General features: G+C 43.2%; 1 protein-coding gene across 5 annotated transcripts in view; it reads right to left on the bottom strand.

The window, feature by feature from the left end:
• Nucleotides 1-20,811, bottom strand: part of DNAJC3 (DnaJ heat shock protein family (Hsp40) member C3) — a 122,626-nt gene that overhangs the window by 41,225 nt on the left and 60,590 nt on the right. For 4 of the 5 annotated variants that reach the window (XM_056555604.1, XM_056555602.1, XM_056555603.1 and 1 more), the window contains 3 exons: nucleotides 3,937-4,047; nucleotides 2,802-2,926; nucleotides 996-1,070 (listed from right to left, as the gene is read on the bottom strand). In XM_056555604.1, coding sequence (XP_056411579.1) covers nucleotides 996-1,070; nucleotides 2,802-2,926; nucleotides 3,937-4,003 — 267 coding nt within the window. In that variant the 5' untranslated portion in view covers nucleotides 4,004-4,047. Of the gene's footprint in view, nucleotides 1-995; nucleotides 1,071-2,801; nucleotides 2,927-3,936; nucleotides 4,048-8,018; nucleotides 8,126-20,811 lie in introns of those variants that run through there. The other variant, XM_056555605.1, reaches the window with a different exon arrangement.

The raw sequence follows: 20,811 nt of genomic DNA, 5'->3' as shown, positions 1-20,811 counted from the left end.
TGGGAAACAATGGTTCCCCCTAATACATATGCTGTGCAACTGAATGGAACTTCTTGTCTTCCTCAACAGACAGGCTGATGTCAATGCTCTACACTAGCACAATTGACAAGAATTTTAAAAAATTATAATAATTATCTTTCAATTAGTTCAAGGATCCTCAGTGATAAGACAAACCATTGTGAAGAGATCTGTGTATACTGTAATTCTGTTCAAAATGTGAATCTCATACTAATATCCCAGTATAATCTAGCTTTTACAGGGCTATTTGCAGCACAGCATTTTATCCCTCATCCACAGGATAGAGGGTAACATGCTGATCAGTAGGGGGGGGGGGGGGTCCAACTGTTGGAACACCCACCCAACAATCCAAAGAAAAATTGTCCTAGGAGTGAACGGGGAACACCTCGTGTGAGTAGCCGGCTCTCCATCCATTATCTATGGGGCTTCTGAACATAGCCACATTTCCAAGTTCAGTGCTCCGCAATGTTGGGGAGCCCCATAGACATTGATCGGAGCACTGGCCGTGCCCTTTAAGGTTGATGTAATCCCAATCTAGAAGATGCCCATACACATTAATTGTCAGTCTAATGCCCATTTAGGTGGCAGATAATCCTCCTGACCCCGTACACCAGCCCCCTGAGCTTGACATAACATGCATGTGTTCCGAGAAGAGTTGTTGCCAGACACCTCTCTGGTGGCAGCTTATTTCTATAGACCAGTGTGTCTTCCAATACTACAACACCAAAAGGCTGTACAGGCATGCTGAGATGTAGTTTTGCAACAGCTGGAGACACACCGTTTGGAATACACTGGTATAAACAACAAAAGGTTAGTGCAAGTTGAAATCCAAATTTTTGATCCTTTTCTCCCCCAACTTCTGCCAAAAGAGTGTGAAGTCAGGACAGCCCCATATGCAGCTGACAGTATGGCCACCTTAACTTGTGGCACAGGTTTGCTCAGCTGACCAGTCCATTTGTGCTTAGCAGTAAACTTACCACTTTTTTAAAGTCTTCTTCTGCTTCATCCAGTTTGCCTTGTTTCAACAGTATCTGTCCTCTCTGTAATCTTGCCTGTGTAAAAAAATAAAAATAAAAAATAAAAAATGTAAAAGAATTAAAAAAAAAAAAAAAAAAGGGTGCATATGCATCTAATTTATTAAATGGTTGTATGGCATGTAATACATATGGTGCTAGGACATTTAGGGTTTATTTTTATTACACCACTTTGTATGGTTCCTCCTTTTTCTGCACCCTTTTAACCTGTTGTGCCAAATGTGCATCTTTGTATAAATGCTGTCCGCAGCCAGTTTTGTAAGTCAGGCCTAGGCTGGTGTAGATTTGTGTCAAATCATTTGTGATAAATTTATGACCACTGCAAAAAGTTAACTAGACTATGGCAAAGTTATTTACTAAAAGAATCTAAAATAAAAGTTGAAAAGTCTCTAAACAGCAACTGACAAATCACCACCACAATAACAGGGTACAAACAATGTAACCAGAAATTAACTGTGTACTGGATATGTCCATATAATTCACTGTAGGGGTAGTAGTAACCTTATTACAGATTCCTGTGTTAAAATGTCATGGCAAGGAAAATTATGCTGGAGAATACTTTTCAATAAACAAGGACATCTAACAAGTGAAACATAATATTTAACAACAACAACTTAAAAGGGGTACTCCGCTGCTCAGCATCTGGAACAAACTGGTCCGAACTCTGGAGCTGGGGGGCTTGTGATGTCATAGCCCCGCCCTCTTGTGATGTCACGCCCCTCCCCCTCAATGTAAGTATGGGAGGGGGTGTGACAGCCATCACGCCTGCTCCCATAGACTTGCATTGAGGGGGTAAGGAGTGACATTATGAGGGGGCGGGGCTATGACGTCACAAGCCCCCGGCTCCAGCGTTCGGAACAGTTTGTTCCAGAGGCTGAGCACCCCCTTTTACACCTTTACAAAGAGAACCATTTAAACATGTATTCGTAGCCCTTCAATAACAGACTTTGGCCTTGCTCAGGCATTCAGATAACATGATACAAAGTAGATGCTTTTTATACCATTATGTGTTCTGGAAAATGGTCTCTTTCGGTATGAACTAGTGACTGTGTTAAATTCCGTAGACTGCTTTACTAGTGTTAGGCAGAGTCCACATCTTATTTTAGTCACATCTGCCATTACTTTAAAACTGCAAAGTTCTCCATCCCATATTAAAGGGGTACTCCGCCCCTGGCATCTTTTCCCCTATCCAAAGGATAGGGGATAAGATGTTAGATCGTTGCGGTCCCGCTGCTGGGGACCCCGGGGATCACCGCTGCGGCACCCCGCCATCATTACTGCACAGAGAGAGTTCGCTCTGTGCGTAATGACGGGCGATACAGGGGCCGGAGCAGCGTGACGTCATGGCTCCGTCCCTCATGACATCACGGCCCGTCCCCTTAATGCAAGTCTATGGCAGGGGGCATGATGACTGCCACGCCCCCTCCCATAGACTTGTATTGACGGGGGCGGGCCGTGACGTCACAATGGGCGGAGCCGTGACGTAACGATGCTCCGGCCCCTGTATTACCCGTCATTACGTGCAGAGCGATCTCGCTCTGCGCAGTAATGATAGCGGGGTGCTGCAGCAGCGGGACCCTGGCGATCTGACATCTTATCCCCTATCCTTTGGATAGGGGATAAGATGTCTAGGGGCGGAGTACCCCTTTAAAGGTCTAAACCTTCTGAAGTTGCGATTACAGACAGACATATACTCAGGAGCGGGTTATATTTCCTGCCCTGCAGTTAAGCTTTGGTTACATTACGTACTGATGTAAAGTCTGGTTTTAGCTCAATCACTCGACTTAAATCAGGAATTGCAGCTTTAGATTTGCCCAAGGCCAGGTACGCTGTTGCTCTTCTGTAGTACGACAGGTAGTTATCTGGATCACCATCTTAAAAAAAAATAAAAAAAGACGCTGAGTGCCATCAAACATTACACTGTAAAGCAGACCCATGAATCTAAGTGTAGACAGACACCAAGTTCAATACGCAAGTATAAAAAAAAAAAAGGTTCACAGAGTAAGGCCGTAATCCCACCTCGGAATTTCCGCACGGAATTCCGCCGGAGATTCCAGAGTTTCGTTGATGTTTCTGTCATGGAAATTCTGTTTTCCCCATGTCCGCAAAAAAATTAACCTGTTCATTCTTTCTACTGACTCCGCACAAAATGCATAGCCGTCTATGAAACGGCACACTCCCGTGCTGGTTTAGCATCGGCATCTTATGCCAGCACCCTCAGTCTCTAGAATGTCCAAACGGAGATTTTCCTTGCAGACATTCCGGAAGTGTGAACATAGCTTAAGGAGCTCTCACTCAAAATCCACAGAGAAGCTGAGAATACATTCATTTGAGCTACTGGAATATCACTGTATGGAGCTGTGCACATATGAGGAGATTTAATAAAACCTTTGCAGAGGAAAAGTTGCCCAGTTGCCCATAGAAGCCAATTCAAGTGCTTCTTTCATATTTATTTATTTATTTTTTTTTTAAAGCCCTCTAAAAAAAATAAAAAACAGCAATCTGAATGGTTGCTATAGGCAACTGCTCGGCGCAATTCCGAGCGGTCATACTGCCGGTGGAAAATGACAACTAGTTACCGTATCAGTTTTAAATATAAAGTAGCAAGAAAAGGATTTTTATGTCTCTCTTATTATTGTTAGTACATAGATTTTACTTCTCTTACTTGTAAAACTGTTCAATGTCATTGCTCCTGCAGCGTTAAAACTAAGAGGGACAAGGTAGAATGAGGAACATTATATAAATAGGACAAACAAAACTGACATTTCCATTGTCAGATCCAATATTGTTTGTGGATAACAGGTTAGTTTTTGTCCCTATTGTATTTTTATAGCTACAATCAATGGGGGTCATGCATTACCCTTATCAGCTGTCCAATACTCACCAATAGCTGAATGAAAATGGGATAAAGCATCTGCCAGTTGCCCGGCAGCTAACAGCTTCTTCCCCATTTCAAGATGCTTGTCAACGTCTACATTTATTCCGCATTCAACGCCTGTAAGACAGAAGATCAGAAAGTCATGGCTATAGTTAGAATGAAGGATCAGTGCTGGGAGATCATGGCCTTGGTTCTAAAAGCTCTATTGAATAGTGCAGTATTTTCCAAACAGGAATTGACAAAAAAGTAGCTTTGTAAATACTTCCCATATTTTGTAGGTTTGTGCCCTCCGTGCCACGGATAGGTATATAAATCTCAGGCTGATGTATCCGTGCATAGGCAAACATGGACCCTATTGATGTCAATGGCCTGAATGTAGTCTGCTAGTGATTTTGCAGATCAATTGCTGATCACATACAAGTTATGACTCTAACCCAACAGTGCAGCAGGCAAAGTAACACAAGTGTATGCTTAAAAAATTACCTAAAATGTAGTCACTAGCTGACTACGTTAGGGCCACTGAAATCAATTGGACCCATGCAGGAATACACTGGCATGACATTTTGCCAACTTATCCATGCCGAGGAGGCTACGAACATCATGTGAATGCACCCTCACATGTTCCCTCCTTAACCCCTTAAGGACTCAGCCCATTTTGGCCTTAAGGACTCAGACAATTTAATTTTTACGTTTTCATTTTTTCCTCCTCGCCTTCTAAAAATCATAACTCTTTTATATTTTCATCCACAGACTAGTATGAGGGCTTGTTTTTTGCGCGACCAGTTGTCCTTTGTAATGACATCACTCATTATATCATAAAATGTATGGCGCAACCAAAAAACACTATTTTTGTGGGGAAATTAAAACGAAAAACGCAATTTTGCTAATTTTGGAAGGTTTTGTTTTCACGCCGTACAATTTCTGGTAAAAATGACATGTGTTCTTTATTCTGAGGGTCAATACGATTAAAATGATACCCATTATTACATACTTTTATATTATTGTTGCGCTTAAAAAAAATCACAAACTTTTTAACCAAATTAGTACGTTTATAATCCCTTTATTTTGATGACCTATAACTTTTTTATTTTTCAGTATAAGCGGCGGTATGGGGGCTCATTTTATGCGCCATGATCTGTACTTTTTTTTGATACCACATTTGTATATAAAAAACTTTTAATACATTTTTTATAATTTTTTTTAATAAAATGTATTAAAAAAGTAGGAATTTTGGACTTTTTAAATTTTTTTTCGTTCACGCCGTTCACCGTACGGGATCATTAACATTTTATTTTAATAGTTCGGACATTTACGCACGCGGCGATACCAAATATGTCTATAAAAAATGTTTTTTACGCTTCTTGGGGGTAAAATAGGAAAAAACTGACGTTTTACTTTTTTATTGGGGGAGGGGATTTTTCACTTTTTTTTTACTTTTACATTTTTTTACATTTTTTTTTACACTTGAATAGTCCCCATAGGGGACTATTCATAGCAATACCATGATTGCTAATACTGATCTGTTCTATGTATAGGACATAGAACAGATCAGTATTATCGGTCATCTCCTGCTCTGGTCTGCTCGATCACAGACCAGAGCAGGAGACGCCGGGAGCCGCACGGAGGAAGGTGAGGGGACCTCCGTGCGGCGTTATGAATGATCGGATCCCCGCAGCAGCGCTGCGGGCGATCCGATCGTTCATTTTAATCGCGAACTCCCGCAGATGCCGGGATCTGTATTGATCCCGGCACCTGAGGGGTTAATGGCGGACGCCCGCGAGATCGCGGGCGTCGGCCATTGCCGGCGGGTCCCTAGCTGCGATCAGCAGCCGGGATCAGCCGCGCATGACACGGGCATCGCTCCGATGCCCGCGGTTATGCTTAGGACGTAAATGTACGTCCTGGTGCGTTAAGTACCACCTCACCAGGACGTACATTTACGTCCTGCGTCCTTAAGGGGTTAAAGAGGTGTATTAAAAAAAGTACCTTTCACCAAACTAAACTTTTAATATATTGTTCCTTATGTAATTATAAGACACTTTTCTATTTACTTGCTTTTAAAATTCTCAACCTTTGTATGTTTTTAATGTGATTGAAAAAAATGGCCACTAGGTGGCTCTGTTCTGTTCCCTGATGCAAGTCAAACAGTTAGTTGGTCTTCTCCTGGGCCTTGCAGGAGACCAGACTCAGGAAGTGTGTGCAGAGCATGGTGAGGCACAGCTATCGCGGGCTTCAGTGATGTCACACCTGCTGGGGAATGCCCATTTACTCCTGCCGGAGCTCACGCAGTGTGAGCAAGGGGAAAGGTATGATACAGAGCTTTTTAAAGCCCCGAAAAAAAGGGCAGGAGGGGTGTTAGGAGTAGATAGGGAATATAATCTGACTTAGTTTACAAAATATGGTTTGATGACAGGTACTCTTTAATGCCAAAATGCAGAACATTGTGGAGATCAAATGACAGAGCTAAGCTGCTAGGCCCCATGTCAGAGAGTAACATGATGTTCATTTCCAATGGCAACCAGCAGATTTCTGAAAGCAGTAAAGTGTTTTGTACAGAGAAGGGAAGTGACGTCTGAGGAGAGGTTAGGAGGCTCCTCTTCTCCCCCACGCCACCACCACTGCTAACCTATTGGCTGGTCTGGAGCTGATGGGGACAGTCCGTTGCGGGCAGTAAGCCCGAGGTGGGCGCATCCGCCGTAGGGGGGGTCAACAACTTCAGAGCCCCGGTGTCTGAGGCACACCTGAGAGGACCGGATAGGGAGCTGGTGCCAGGACTGAGGCCAGAATCAGAGCTGGAGCTGCTGGAAGAGGTGGAGGAGCTCTGGAGCAAGAGTCAGGTAGCGGGAGATTTGAACTGAAGTGAAAGCCCCAGAGTGTGAGAGGCTCTGGGGGGGGGGGGGGGGGGGGGAAGATAGGCTGATGGAAGAAGGTAAAGCCAGGAATGGGGAGAATATACCCCATAGTACTGATTTGTCTGCCCTCTGATATTTCCCACTTGCTAAGCAGCTATATATGAATATTGAGAGGCATCTTGTGCTTTCCAGACTTTCTTCATTGGAATCTGAATGTGCAGAGCTCGTTAGTTTTTTGATGGGAGCTTATGGACAAACCCCTAAATGCGGACTGTTTGCAGTATATACAATGGTTGTTTAAAATAGTCAAAATTGAATGTCTGCACAATATATCCCTAAACAAGTTAAACTGCCTTTTCATCTGTTGACCTGCTTACTTGATATATATCTCTATAGGAGCATATGAAATACACTGTGTATCCCAGACCGGCCACATTGGAATTTGAATGGGCAGAGTCTGATGAACTATATAACAGCAGCTGATATATTGGCGATGTGCGATATACTACCTACTGGAGAGTCTGTAAATAAAAGATGTGGAAAAACCGCTTGGTGGAATTGCTGGTTCACAGAAGGTTAAACTAAGGACAAACGTATATTATTTAATAAAACTTTAATAACTTTTGGGAAAATCCCTTAATGTGACGTGTGAAGTGTCTGGGTAGCGATATCTTAAGCTAAAAAATGTTTGGATTCAACTCCTGTACAGTATATATTTGAAAAGCTAGAGCTTGAGAAGTCGCCCAGCAGTAGGAGATACTTCTGTGGCATGTGATATACTAACTGGTGGAGAGCCTGTATATGGGAATTGTTTGCTGGGAGTTGTTGGGACACAGAAGGTTAAACCAAAGAAAATACACGGTTAAATAAAATCGAATACCTTTATAACAGTGTTGTTTAATGGACACTAAAAACGCTGGGAGTTAACAACTGCTCAGCTTATACTTACCGTGTTTCCCCGAAAATACACCCTACCCCGAAAATAGGCCCTAGCTGTATTATCGGGGTGGGCTGCAATATAAGCCCTACCCCGAAAATAAGACCTAGGCTAGTGGTCTTCAACCTGCGGACCTCCAGATGTTGTAAAACTACAACTCCCAGCATGCCCGGACAGCCAACGGCTGTCCGGGCATGCTAGGAGTTGTAGTTTTGCAACAGTTGCAGGTCCGCAGGTTGAAGACCACTGACCTAGACAATGTCCGGGCTGCAAATATTAAAAAACAAACTTAAACTTACCTTCGTCCTCCGTTCCCCCCAGCTGCTAAGGAACTGGCCTCACTATCCTCCGCTGTTATCGCTGCTTCCTGGTGTTGGGATATCACAGAGACTTCAGCCTATGTCCCGCCTCTGCCGATGATCGGCTGAGCCCACTGTGATGTAAGATGCCGGCCTGCTTCTTACATGACAGTCGGCTCAGCCTATCATCGGCCGAGGCGGGACATCGCTGCGGCCGGTGATAGGCTGAAGGCTCTGTGACATCCCAACACCAGGAAGCAGCGATAACAGTGGAGGGACCATGAGGCCGGTGCCTTAGCAACGGGGGAACGGAGGACGAAGGTACGGTAAGTTAAAGTTTGTTTTGTAATACTCTATTTGCAGCCCGGGCATAGGAATAGATACAGCGCAGCGGGCGATCATTATTTGGGGGGGGGGGGGGAAGAGAAGCTGCGCTTGCGCGTGACAAACGATTATTACCCCGATGTGGAGTGCTGGGCTGATAAACTGGCGGGGGGGGGGGGGGGAGGGACGTTGGGCTTCAGAGCTGCGCCCATCACATGATAATGATGGGGGGGGGTGTAAATACCGTGGAACCGCCATGTTGAATGTGCATACCGTACTGTAAATAAGTAAGCCCTACCCTGAAAATAGTTTAAATATTTTTTGTGGCTAAAAGGTAATATAAGACCCGGTCCTATTTTCGGAGAAACACGCCAAGTTAAATTATCTCCACCCACTGGTCTGTATACGAGAAAATAAAATGCCTTGTGTAACCCATATTTGAACTGGGCAGTGTGTGATTCTCTGGAGAGATTGTAAATAACTACTGACTGGAGAGTTTATGGTAGCAATATTTATTGGAGATTGAAAAGTGTTGGAATTAACATCTTTACAGTATTTAACTGAGTACAAATTTTTCAACTCCTCTACCAGCTAAAGTGACATACAGCCGTATATTAACTAGCAAAACACTCCGCCCTGTCTAGGCCCACTATATTAGATCCCCTTAAAGTACTGATGGGCTGCAGAGGATCAAAACAAGGAAAAACGTACTTTCTTAAATGACAATATCTTCTGGGAAAGACTTTCTAGCCGTAGTGTGGAATCTATCAAAATAAATAAGCTACCTACCTTTACCCGCTACCTTGACTAAAAAGGCCCACCCAGTACCTTAGTTGACTGACCATCCTATAAAAGGATAGAAAAGAACTGGAAGACAGAGCGAGGCAAAATATAAGGACTGAAAGTCTCTACAAAGACTCCAACAGTGGAGCTGTCTGTGAAACTACACATTTAAGTCTTATATTACAGATAAAGAGCTAGATAGAGCTGAGAGGAAGAGGAAAATAAAGGCCCCAAAAAAAGAAATCCCGCTAGCCCAGTGAAGGAAAAAAACAGGACAAAGAAAAAAAAATTATTAATACTTAAGCCCCGTGGAAGAAAAATCTAGACAAAAGTATGGGGGGAAAGGAAGAGAAACAGGTGGATGAGCCTCCCCCTTGGCTTGCAGGAGTTATGTCAGCCATTGAGAAATGGAATACCTCAGTGGTGGTGGGGGGGGGGGGGGGGCTATCAGTTCTGAAATCTCTCTACTTAGAAATGCCCTAATATCTGGTCCAGATGTGGAGAAGCAGAAGAGAGAATAAGTGCGGTGGAGGATGAGGTAGTAAATCTTAAGAGATAAAAATATTGCAAACAGAAAATCAGTGGCTAAGAAATAAAGTATATAAATAGTGGGAGTACACTTTCCTCAAGCCTGGGTTTAATTTGAACCAGTATAATAGGTATACGATATAAAATGAAAAAATATTGTTTGTCCAGTAAATTGAATTAAAACATAACAATGATGCTGGTGTCCTTTGTAGGGCCCTTACATCAGACAAATCACGATGAATTTTTATTTTATTTTTTTAAATGTCCCGCCGGGCCTGCATGCCTATGACTCACGGCGCTGCAAAGGGGAAGCCTGCGTACAGAGTCCCCCTTGCGGCGCAGCGAGCCGAAAATGGTGCCCTGCTACAACTATAAGATGCCGGATTCCTGTGCTGTGGAACTGCAAGCTGCGCCGGATTCCCATGCGCCAGATTCCCATGCCCGCTTGCTTGAGGTACTGTACCCTTTCCACCCCTCTGTTACCCCTTCTCAACCTGTCCATCCAACACCCCCCGGTCATCCATGTCTGCCTTGTCCACCTCCCTGTCCATCCCTGTCGCCCATGTCCACTCCCATCACCCATGTCCACCCTCCATTGTCCACCATTCTGACCACATCCTTTTCACCCATGTCCATCCCCCTGTCCACCCGTTACCACCTTGTCACTCCTGTCCCCCCCCCCCTATGCCCCCGCCACCCATGTTCACTCTTCTACAGTACAGCCCTGTCGCCCATGTACACTCCTCTACACCCCTCTGTCACCATGTAAAAAAAAAAAAAAAAAAAAAAAGTGCGGAGCCTAATAGGTTTGTTTTGCAGGTTTAACATTGAAGAATTGTGGCTGGAAGAAACTGTCATAATGGCCGGGCCAGATGGAGAAGAAAAGATTTTCTTTTTTTTTATTTTTGCTCGTCAACTTCGGTCGGGGTGCTCCACGAAAAAAAAAAAATTTATTCAGAGGGGTGCCCAGAGCTGAAAAAGGTTGGGAAACACTGGCTTATATGTACCGGTATCCCAACTGGCAAATTATCAGTAGCGCTATAGGTGCATACACAGAGGTCGTGCTGTACTGGTAGAGAATACAATGTCTCACAATTTAGCAACAATGTCTCTGTGTAGAGGCATATCTTAAGGAGATACTGTGTGCGGCAACATGGCGGTAAGTGATTGCTAGGTAGAGCTATGTCTGCAGGAATAGTGCACTCTGCGGCACTGGAAAACTCCTCGTGTGTGTCCCACTCTACCCTGGCGGAGCAGGGATAGAGAATAGTGAGTGGGATAGTAAATAGTCTCTTATTGTAATCCTCTGGATGTATGTGACTGCTGAGCTCTGAAGCGCTGGAGACCCCTCAATAGTGGACCACTCTACCCTGGCGGCACGGAGAAAGTCACTGCAGGTATTTGAGTGGGTTGGGGGGTTTGACACACTGTGCCTCTTACCAGCACTGTCCTGGAGTATGGCTGTCAGACATAGGTTTTTACCAAGGAGACATTCGCTAGCCAGCAGGATGCGTGCAGTCCCGGGAGCATGCTCTTGTGTGATCCTTGCGGTCCGGTTAATTGGTGGTGAGGATCGTCGGGTTTGCCAATAGGGGGGTACAGGTGGTTGTCTGTATAGGTTCAGAGATGTGGAAATCCTATCGCCCGATGCCCGGGACATGTAGTTCCGGGCAGGTGAATTTTTCATACATTTAGCCCTGTATCAGGCTAGCACGGCCAGACCGACTTTATTTTTATAACGCCAGTGTGAGGTGCATGGGACGCAAGTCTACACCTCACACCGGCACTCAGGGTGTACAGAGCGGGCTCCTGACTCGAGCCAGCTCCATACCCGACAGCCCCAGGCTGATTTCAGATGCTGGGAGCTGCCGCAAAGTTGACAGCGGCGTCTGAAGGTTTCTTATAACCAATAACCATCCCTGGTGGTCCTCATCACCTTCTAAAAATCATTACGCTTTCAATTTTGCACATAAAATTCCATATGATGGCATATTTTTTTGCGCCACCAATTCTACTTTGCAGCGAAACGGAAAAAAAATTCAATGTGCGACAAAATTGAAGAAAATATGTCATTTTGTAAATTTTGGGGGCTTCAGTTTCTACGCAGTACATTTTTCGGTAAAAATAACACCTTTTCTTTATTCTGTAGGTCCATACGGTTAAAATGATACCCTACTTATATAGGTTGGATATTGTCGTACTTCGGAAAAAAATCATAACTACATGCAGGAAAATGTATATGTTAAAAATTCTCATCTTCTAACCCCTATAAGGGCTGGTTCACATCACATTTTCTCCCATACGGGAACGCATACGACAGGGGAGAGCTAAAACCTCACGCTCCCGTATGCCTTTCTATGCGCTCCCGTATGTAATTCATTTCAATGAGCCGACCGCAGTGAAACGTTCGGTCGGCTAATTTTTGCGCCGTCAACCAAGGTTTTAGGTCCGGTTGTAAAAGCGCATACGGCGCAAAAATTAGCCAACCGAACGTTTCACTGCGAAATGAATTACATACGGGAGCGCATAGAAAGGCATACGGGAGTGTGAGGTTTTAGCTCTCCCCTGTCGTATGCGTTCCCGTATGGGAGAAAACGTGATGTGAACCCAGCCTAACTTTTTTATTTTTCCACGTACGGGCCAGCTGCTGCGGGGATCTGATCATTCAGAACGCCGCACGGAGGTCCCCTCAACTGCCTCTGTCCGGCTCCCGCTCTGGTCTGAGATCGAGCAGAAGATGACCGATAACACTGATCTGTTCTATGTATGGGGACTATTCAAGGAAAAAAAATGTAAAGTTAAAAAGTTAAAAATTCCCTCCCCTAATAAAAAAGTAAAACGTCCGTTTTTTCCTATTTTACCCCCAAAAAGCGTAAAAAAATTTTTATTTAATAGACATATTTGGTATCGCCGCGTGCGTAAATGTCCGAACTATTAAAATAAAATGTTAATGATCCCTTACGGTGAACGGCGTGAACGTAAAAAAAAAAAAAAAAAAAAAAAAAGTCCAAAATTGCTACTTTTTTTTATACATTTTATTTAAAAAAATTATAAAACATTTATTAAAAGTTTTTTATATGCAAATGTGGTATCAAAAAAAAGTACAGATCATGGCACAAAAAAATTAGCCCTCATACCGCCGCTTATACGGAAAAATGAAAAAAGTTATAGGTCATCAAAATAAAGGGATTATAAAAACGTACTAATTTGGTTAAAAAGTTTGTGATTTTTTTTTTTTTTTTTTTTTTTTTTTAAGTACAACAATAATATAAAAGTATGTAATAATGGGTATCACTTTAATCGTATTGACCCTCAGAATAAAGAACACACGTCATTTTTACCGTAAATTGTACGGCGTGAAAACGAAACCTACCAAAATTAGCAAAATTGCGTTTTTCTTTTTAATTTCCCCACAAAAATAGTGTTTTTTGGTTGCGCCATACATTTTATGATATAATGAGTGATGTCATTACAAAGGACAACTGGTGGTGCAAAAAACAAGCCCTCATACTAGTCTGTGGATGAAAATATAAAAGTTATGATTTTTAGAAGGAGAGGAGGAAGACAATTTAATTTTTACGTTTTCGTTTTTGAGTCCTTAAGGGCAAAATGGGCTGAGTCCTTAAGGGGTTAAACTTTTAAACATACCTTTTCAGGTAAGCTGTCCATTGTGTGTATACAAGGACTAGCACTGTTTCTAGCCATTATATACCTTGTATATGGCATGTATTTTTCACAGATTTCTAGTCTGCATATGTCATCTGTAATTTTGAGTTCTATTTGATCTAGTGGGTGAAGCCTAACCTCTATGATGGCTCCCAAACATTCCACAACCTTAGACGCAGCAGCATCGCAGAGAACATTATGGAGCAGTATTAAGCAGCATAAGGTGCAAATCAAGCAGTAGGGTGAGATCTAACACTCACTACAAGTGTCTGGCACCTCAGAGCCAACAGTGACATAAGGTTGCTTAAAACATACATACTGTTTCAGGTAACTTTTCAGACTAAGCTGCCATGCATGTGTACATGAAATGCAGCACTATAGCCATTATATAATTAGAATATGAAATTTTTAAAGACATTTCTGTTCTGAAGGCTTCATATCTAATTTTTCATGGCCTAGCCTCTATGATTGCTTTAAAGCACTGCATACACACAGAATAGGGGGATTGGCTCGCCTAGGTCTCAATACCCTAAGAAGCAGAAGCACCATGAAAGTTATTACAGAGCAGTACTGAGCAATGTAAGGTTTCTATAAAGTTTAATAAAATCTTATGGACTATTTCAGTTTAGTTTCACAATACAAGAAACGAGAATGGCACTCCCTAGTGCTGGGTGGTATACCGGTTACCGAAATTTTTGTCCTGCACGATATGAATTTTTCCCATAACGCAATACCGGTTGGGCCCCTCCCCCTCGTTAATGAATGAATTATCAGCCTAGCGCTGCACTGATCCCAAATCAAGGAACTAATCACATGTCACCCGCAAGCGCTGTCCTCCTGTTTATTGCAGGCCGCCTGCGCTGGAACTACTGCATGCTGTATCCCTATGCCCGGGCTGCAAAAGATAAACAAAAACTTTAACTCACCTCCCGTTGGTCCGGTACCGGCCTCACCTGCTTCCTGGGGATGAAAATGTCGGAGAGCCATCAGCTTATCACAGGCTTCAGCGATGTTCCACCTCGGCCGGTGATCAGTTGAGCGCACTGTCATGTAAGAAGCCGGCTTCTTACAGGACAGTGCGCTCAACCTATCACAGGCCGAGGCAGAACATCGTTGCGGCCGGAGATAGGCCGACGGCTCTCCAATGGGGGAAGGTGAGTTAACGTTTATTTTGTTTATCTTTTGCAGCCCGAGCATAGGGATACAGCGTACAGTACCGAGTTCCAGCACCGGTGGCCCGCAACAAACAGAAGAAAGAGGAGGGAAGCGCTTGCAGGTGACATGTGATTAGTTCCCCGATGGGGACAGCGCAGCGATGGGCTGATAATTCGGGGGGGGGGGGGGGGAGCCGAACAGCGCTCGCTGGCCACATGATTTGGGGGGGGGGAGACAAACACAGTTATATACCGTGGAACCGCCATAAGTTACAAAAATACAGTGATACACATATTTGGTCATACCGTACAGCTCTAGCACTCACCATAAGTTGATCTTGTGGGGGTTCACCTCAGGCAGTTGGACAGGCATGGATACCAGTTTGTACACAGATGACAGCTGATTTGCGATTCTACAGACCTGCGCAAGCGCATACAACATGAAACAGCAGTCACCTGTACACAAACTGCCATCCAGGCCTGTTCATCTGTGCGATTTGAAAACCACAGAGAACCATTTTAACCACTGTTAAGCATACACTGTTACATAACGCTTCAGCTAACAACCACTTTATGTTAGAACATTGGTTATACAGCAAATTACAGCTACTTTTATTTCTTGTTAACATTTCCAGGCTTTCAGGTTTTTTGTAAGTTTAGCCAGTTTTCATTAGAGGACTGGTCACTTCACTTCTTCCCAGCCCGAGTCACTAAAATGAGTATGTGAAGGGAACAAGATATGCCTTCTATAATTAATGAAAGCTAATACCTACTTGGGCTTACCCAGCGTAATGTCAGTGCGGAGGTAATAACTACCCTGGAAGCATGAAACATGCAATCACTTCACAATGAGCATAATTACTGAGGAGTCTATACACACAAACAAGACGCCAACAATTGACATATGGCACCAAGAAGTGTTCTCATTAGCTGCATACACGTTCAGTACCTGTGGGCTACAGCATAAGGACTAATTCGCAACTCCTTCCAATGGTGGCAAGGTATTCAGGAACACTGATTACACCTATTTTTATTATTACTGCCACATAAGAGCAGCTACACTTTACAGGCAAAAGTCATTACCGCCTAATAGAGTCTACTAATGCTCCATTATAATCAGAACAAGGCTGGGTTCACACACACAGCATTTTGGTGAAAAACAGCACATTAGTGCTTTTTTTTTTTTATTACAATTTTCTTTATAGCCAGATGTTTAATTGAAGGCTAAAAGGACTACTTAAGCATTTTAGTGCTTTTTGTTGGGAAGGGGATTTTGGTATAGATTTTTTTCTGGCAGGTTTCCCTTAGGCATCTCTATAAGAATCAAAATACATATAAAACTATACTAAAGACTGCCACCATAATTGCACACTGCGGTCACCGCAGTGCTTGGTGTCTTCTGCCTCAGCCACCAATTGGCCAAGTGGCAACGTGAAGTGTTGACCACAGGTTTTTCTCTATGGCCCTTTCTTCTATGGTTTCCGACGTCAATTCCGGTCTGTCTGGTTGACGATGTGAGGATGTCTATTGCGGCACACAAATGAGGTGCACTCTTGTAGTCCTATTGGCACAATACCTGGGTCCCCTGCAACTTTCACTGTTATTACATGCGTTCTCCTGCGAATCGTTCCGCTTCCAATTTCTAACACAGACTCATCTCTGCATTGACAGCTTACACAGCCAATCACTGGCCTCAGAGACAATCACTGCAAAGGGGAGTCTGTATAGAAAATAGGTAGTGGAGTAGCGAATGGGGGACCGGATGATGTCACAGTGGAAGCTACAAGAACAGGTAGGAGAGTATGCATTTTGTCTTAATTTTTATAGTGCCCCCAGAACATAATATATATCCCATAATGACCACGGGCGTAAATGTACGTCCTGGCTTGGCGGTACTTCGCACACCAGGACGTACATTTACGTCCTATGTATGACCGCGAGCATCGGAGTGCTACTCGTGTCATACACGGCAGGTTCCGGCTGGTATCAGCAGCCGGGAACCCGCTGGTAATGGCCAACATCTGCGATCATGCGGATGTCCGCCATTAACCCCTCAGATGCCGTGATCAGTACAGATCACGGCATCTGCGGCAATGCACACGTTAAAATAGATGATCGGATCGCCCGCAGCGCTCCTGCGGTGATCCCATCATCTCTAATGGCGGACGGAGGTCCCCTCACCTGCCTCTGTCAGTCTCCCGGCATCTCCTGCTCTGGTCTGAGATCGAGCAGAGCAGAAGATCGCCGATAATACTGATCAGTGCTATGTCCTATCTATAGCACTGAACAGTATTAGCAATCAAATGATTGCTATAGATAGTCCCCTATGGGGACATAAGTGTAAAAAAAAATAATAATAATATTTAAATGTAAAAATTAAAAGTAAAAATTAAAAGTAAAAAAAAGTGAAAAATCCCCTCCCCCAATAAAAATTGTCCGTCGTTCCCATTTTACCCCCAAAAAGCGTACAATTTTTTTTTCTATAAAACATATTTGGTATCGCCGCGTACGTAAATGTCCAATTAAAATATAATGTTAATGATCCCGTACCTTGAACGGCGTAAAACGTAATTTTTTATTTTTTTTTATTTATTTATTTTTTTTTTTTAAGTCCAAAAATGCTGCTGTCACATTTTATTCCCCAAAAAAATGAATACAAAAATTATCTAAAAGTTTTTTATATGCAAATGTGGTATCGTTAAAAAGTACAGATGATGGCGCAAAATAAATGAGCCCTCATACCGCCCTATATACAGAAAAAGCTCTGGTCGGCTTCTTACATGACAGTGAGCTCAGCCTATCACCTGCCGGGGCAGGACATCATGCGGCCGGTGATACGTCGACGGCTCTGCGCGTCCCTGTCCCCAGGAAGTTGAATGAGGTTATCACCGCTGGACCGTGAGGCCTGTGCCGGACGAACGGGGGCACCTAGGAAGGTATGTTAAAGTTTATTTTGTTTATTTTTGAGGCTCAGGGAAAGGGAAAATATAAAAGTCTTGCAGTTGTCTTTTAAGGTGAAAATGGGCTTGGTCCTTAAGGGGTTAATAATAATAATAATAATAGTGCCTGGAATACCTCTTACAAAAATATACTGAGTAAAATGGATAAACTGTGTTACACCCAGGGGTCAAGTCTGGGGGAAAAAAGTGTGGGAACTCACCCAAGATTTCCACTCAAGGGCTGGTTCTGCTAATGGGAACAGTGTTCCTGCTGTAGAAAAAGTGCAGGAACTCAGTTCCCACGCATTCCTGCAGGACTTGAGCCTTGGTTACACCTATTGTATTCATTATAAAGTGGCAAAATAAGGCAAGCACTATTTTGATGAGCATCTCCTAACAGGCAGTACCAGCAGTAGGTTAGTGTGGGTGATGCTGCTGTCAGTTTCCTTTTGAAGGAGCTTTCTGGCATTGGTAAAACATTAGACAAAATCACAGAATTAGGGGGGGGGGGGGGGGTGTTACAGTTGATCACTGGGCATGGTGGTTGTGTGCAGTACATGCAGCATCCAGTGGTCAGGGTATAAGGACGTCATCACAACATTTGTTCTGCTGAGAGAAGAGCAGCTAAATCACTGGATCGGCGAGTGATGGAGGGGTAAATATAGCGGATTTTCGCAAGTCGGACTCTTGACACTTAAAAAGTACTTGTCACCAAGTAAACTTTTCAAAACTAACTCAGGCTATGTTCCCTAACTGCTCCTAAAACCCCTCCAGTCCCTAAACAAAAATTTCAGAGCTTTATAAAAAGCTGTGTATCATACCTTTATTCTTGCTCATATAGTGCAATCTCCCAGCAGGATTAAGTAGGCTTTACCAGCAGGTATAAAATCACTGAAGCCTGCTGGGGGACCACTTCTGCCCTCACATCGTTGCAGTGCTGTGATGAATAGAAGACGTGAGGCTCTGTGGAGCTTTCAGTGAGGCTCTGTGCAGAGAAACGCTTTTCTATTACATTTTAAACATATTTATGTTTATAATTTTAAAAGCAAGTGAATGGTAAAGTGTCTGCTAATTACACAAGGAACACTGTATTAAAAGTTTTATTTGGTGACAGGTACTCTTTAACCCCTTAAGGACTCAGGGTTTTTCCGTTTTTGCACTTTAGTTTTTTCCTCCTTACCTTTTAAAAATCATAACCTTTTCAATTTTCCACCTAAAAATCCATATTATGGCTTATTTTTGCGTCACCAATTCTACTTTGCAGTGACATTAGTCATTTTACCCCAAAATTCACCCCATAAAATCATTGTGCGACAAAATCAAAGAAAAAAACGCCATTTTGTAACTTTTGGGGGCTTCAGTTTCTACGCAGTGCATATTTCGGTAAAAATGACACCTCATTATTCTGTAGGTCCATACGGTTAAAATGATACCCTACTTATATAGGTTTGATTTTGTCGTACTTCTGGAAAAAATCATAACTACATGCAGGAAAATGTCATCTTCTGACCCCTATAACTTTTTTATTTTTCCACGTACAGGGTGGTATGAGGACTCATTTTTTGCGCCGTGATCTGAAGTTTTTATTGGTACGATTTTTGTTTTGATTGGACTTTTTATTCATTTTTTAATGGTATAAAAAGTGACCAAAATACGCTTTTTTTGGACTTTGGAATTTTTTTTGCGCGTGCGCCATTGACCGTGCGGTTTAATTAATTATATATTTTTATAGTTCAGACATTTACACACGCGGCGATACCACATATGTTTATTTACACTGTTTTATTTTTTTTTTTTATGGGAAAAGGGGGGTGATTCAAACTTTTATTAGGGAAGGGGATCTTTATTAACACTTTTTTTTACTTTTTTTTTTGCAGTGTTATAGGTCCCATAGGGACCTATAACACTGCACACACTGATCTTTTACACAGATCACAGGCGTGTATTAACACGCCTGTGATCAGCATTATCGGCGCTTGACTGCTCCTGCCTGGATCTCAGGAACGGAGCAGTCATTCGTCGATCGGACACCGAGGAGGCAGGTAAGGGCCCTCCCGGTGACCTGCAAGCTGTTCGGGACGCCGCGATTTGACCGCGGCAGTCCCGAATAGCCCGACTGAGCAGCCGGGATACTTTCACTCTCGCTTTAGAAGCGGCGGTCAGCTTTGACCGCCGCTTCTAAAGGGTTAATACCACACATCGCCGCGATCGGCGATGTGTGGTATTAGCCGCGGGTCCCGGCCGTTGATGAGCGCCGGGACCGATGCAATGTGATGCGGGGTCGCAGCGCGACCCCGCTTCATATCGCGGGAGTCGGTGCAGGACGTAAATATACGTCCTGCGTCGTTAAAGGGGTACTCCCGTGGAAAACTATTTTTTATTTTATTTTTTTTAAATCAACTGGTGCCGAAAAGTTAAACAGATTTGTAAATTACTTCTATTAAAAAATCCTTCCAGTACTTTTTAGGGGCTACATACTACAGAAGAAATGCTTTTCTTTTTGGATTTCTCTGATGTCCTGATCACAGTGCTCTCTGCTGACCTCTGCTGTCCATTTTTCGAATTGTCCAGAGCAAGAGAAAATCCCCAAAGCAAACATATGCTGCTCTGGACAGTTCCTAAAATGGACAGCAGATGTCAGCAGAGAGCACAGTGGTCATGACATCAGAGAAATCCAAAAAGAAAAAGCATTTCCTCTGTAGTTTACAGCCTATAAAATGTATTGGAAGGATTAAGATTTTTTAATAGAAGTAATTTACAAATCTGTATAGAGAAATATTGCCCGGACCTTCCAAGGTAGTGTGATTTGATTGAATAGACAATAGATAACTGGGTCGTACTCCAATAATAATTCAATGGTTATTTATTAAAATGTATAGTGCATTACTCCTCACAGGGCCCTTGTGAGAAAAAACACATATAATAGATATACAAAATTAAATATACAGGATTAAACGATCTTAAAATGTAAAAATATTATAAAAATATATATCACTGGCATAGAAAATAGCTCTATGTGGACGAATTCATATAACGTCTTTAGGGTATTGTGAAGATATAGTATAAATGTCCTTTTGTGTAGCAATAATAAATCAAAGTGGATACTCTGTTACCGGTCCTGGATGATGTGGCTCTGTCAGCTCCCGTGCCCAGATAGCAGTCAGCGGTCTTAGATAGTACTGTGGCTTTAACTCTCAAGCTCCAGGTGTTATGCGGTAGTGGTCGTCCCAGGCTGGTGGCACTGGCAGGCGCCGATGGTGAATTCGCCGGGAGGCCGTGCGCAAGCAAGCGCCGATGGAAGATTTGTCAGGAGACCAAGCGCTGGCAGGCGCTGATGGTATCGATCTCCTCACCGCTGGACTTGGAAGCCGGAGACTACACGCTGGATAGATGGAGCTT

The sequence above is a fragment of the Hyla sarda genome, chromosome 2 (genome assembly GCF_029499605.1).
Source record: "Hyla sarda isolate aHylSar1 chromosome 2, aHylSar1.hap1, whole genome shotgun sequence".
Lineage (NCBI taxonomy): Eukaryota > Metazoa > Chordata > Amphibia > Anura > Hylidae > Hyla > Hyla sarda.
The sequence above is the reverse complement of the archived record's forward strand: the minus strand, read 5'-3'. Positions and strand labels throughout refer to the sequence as shown.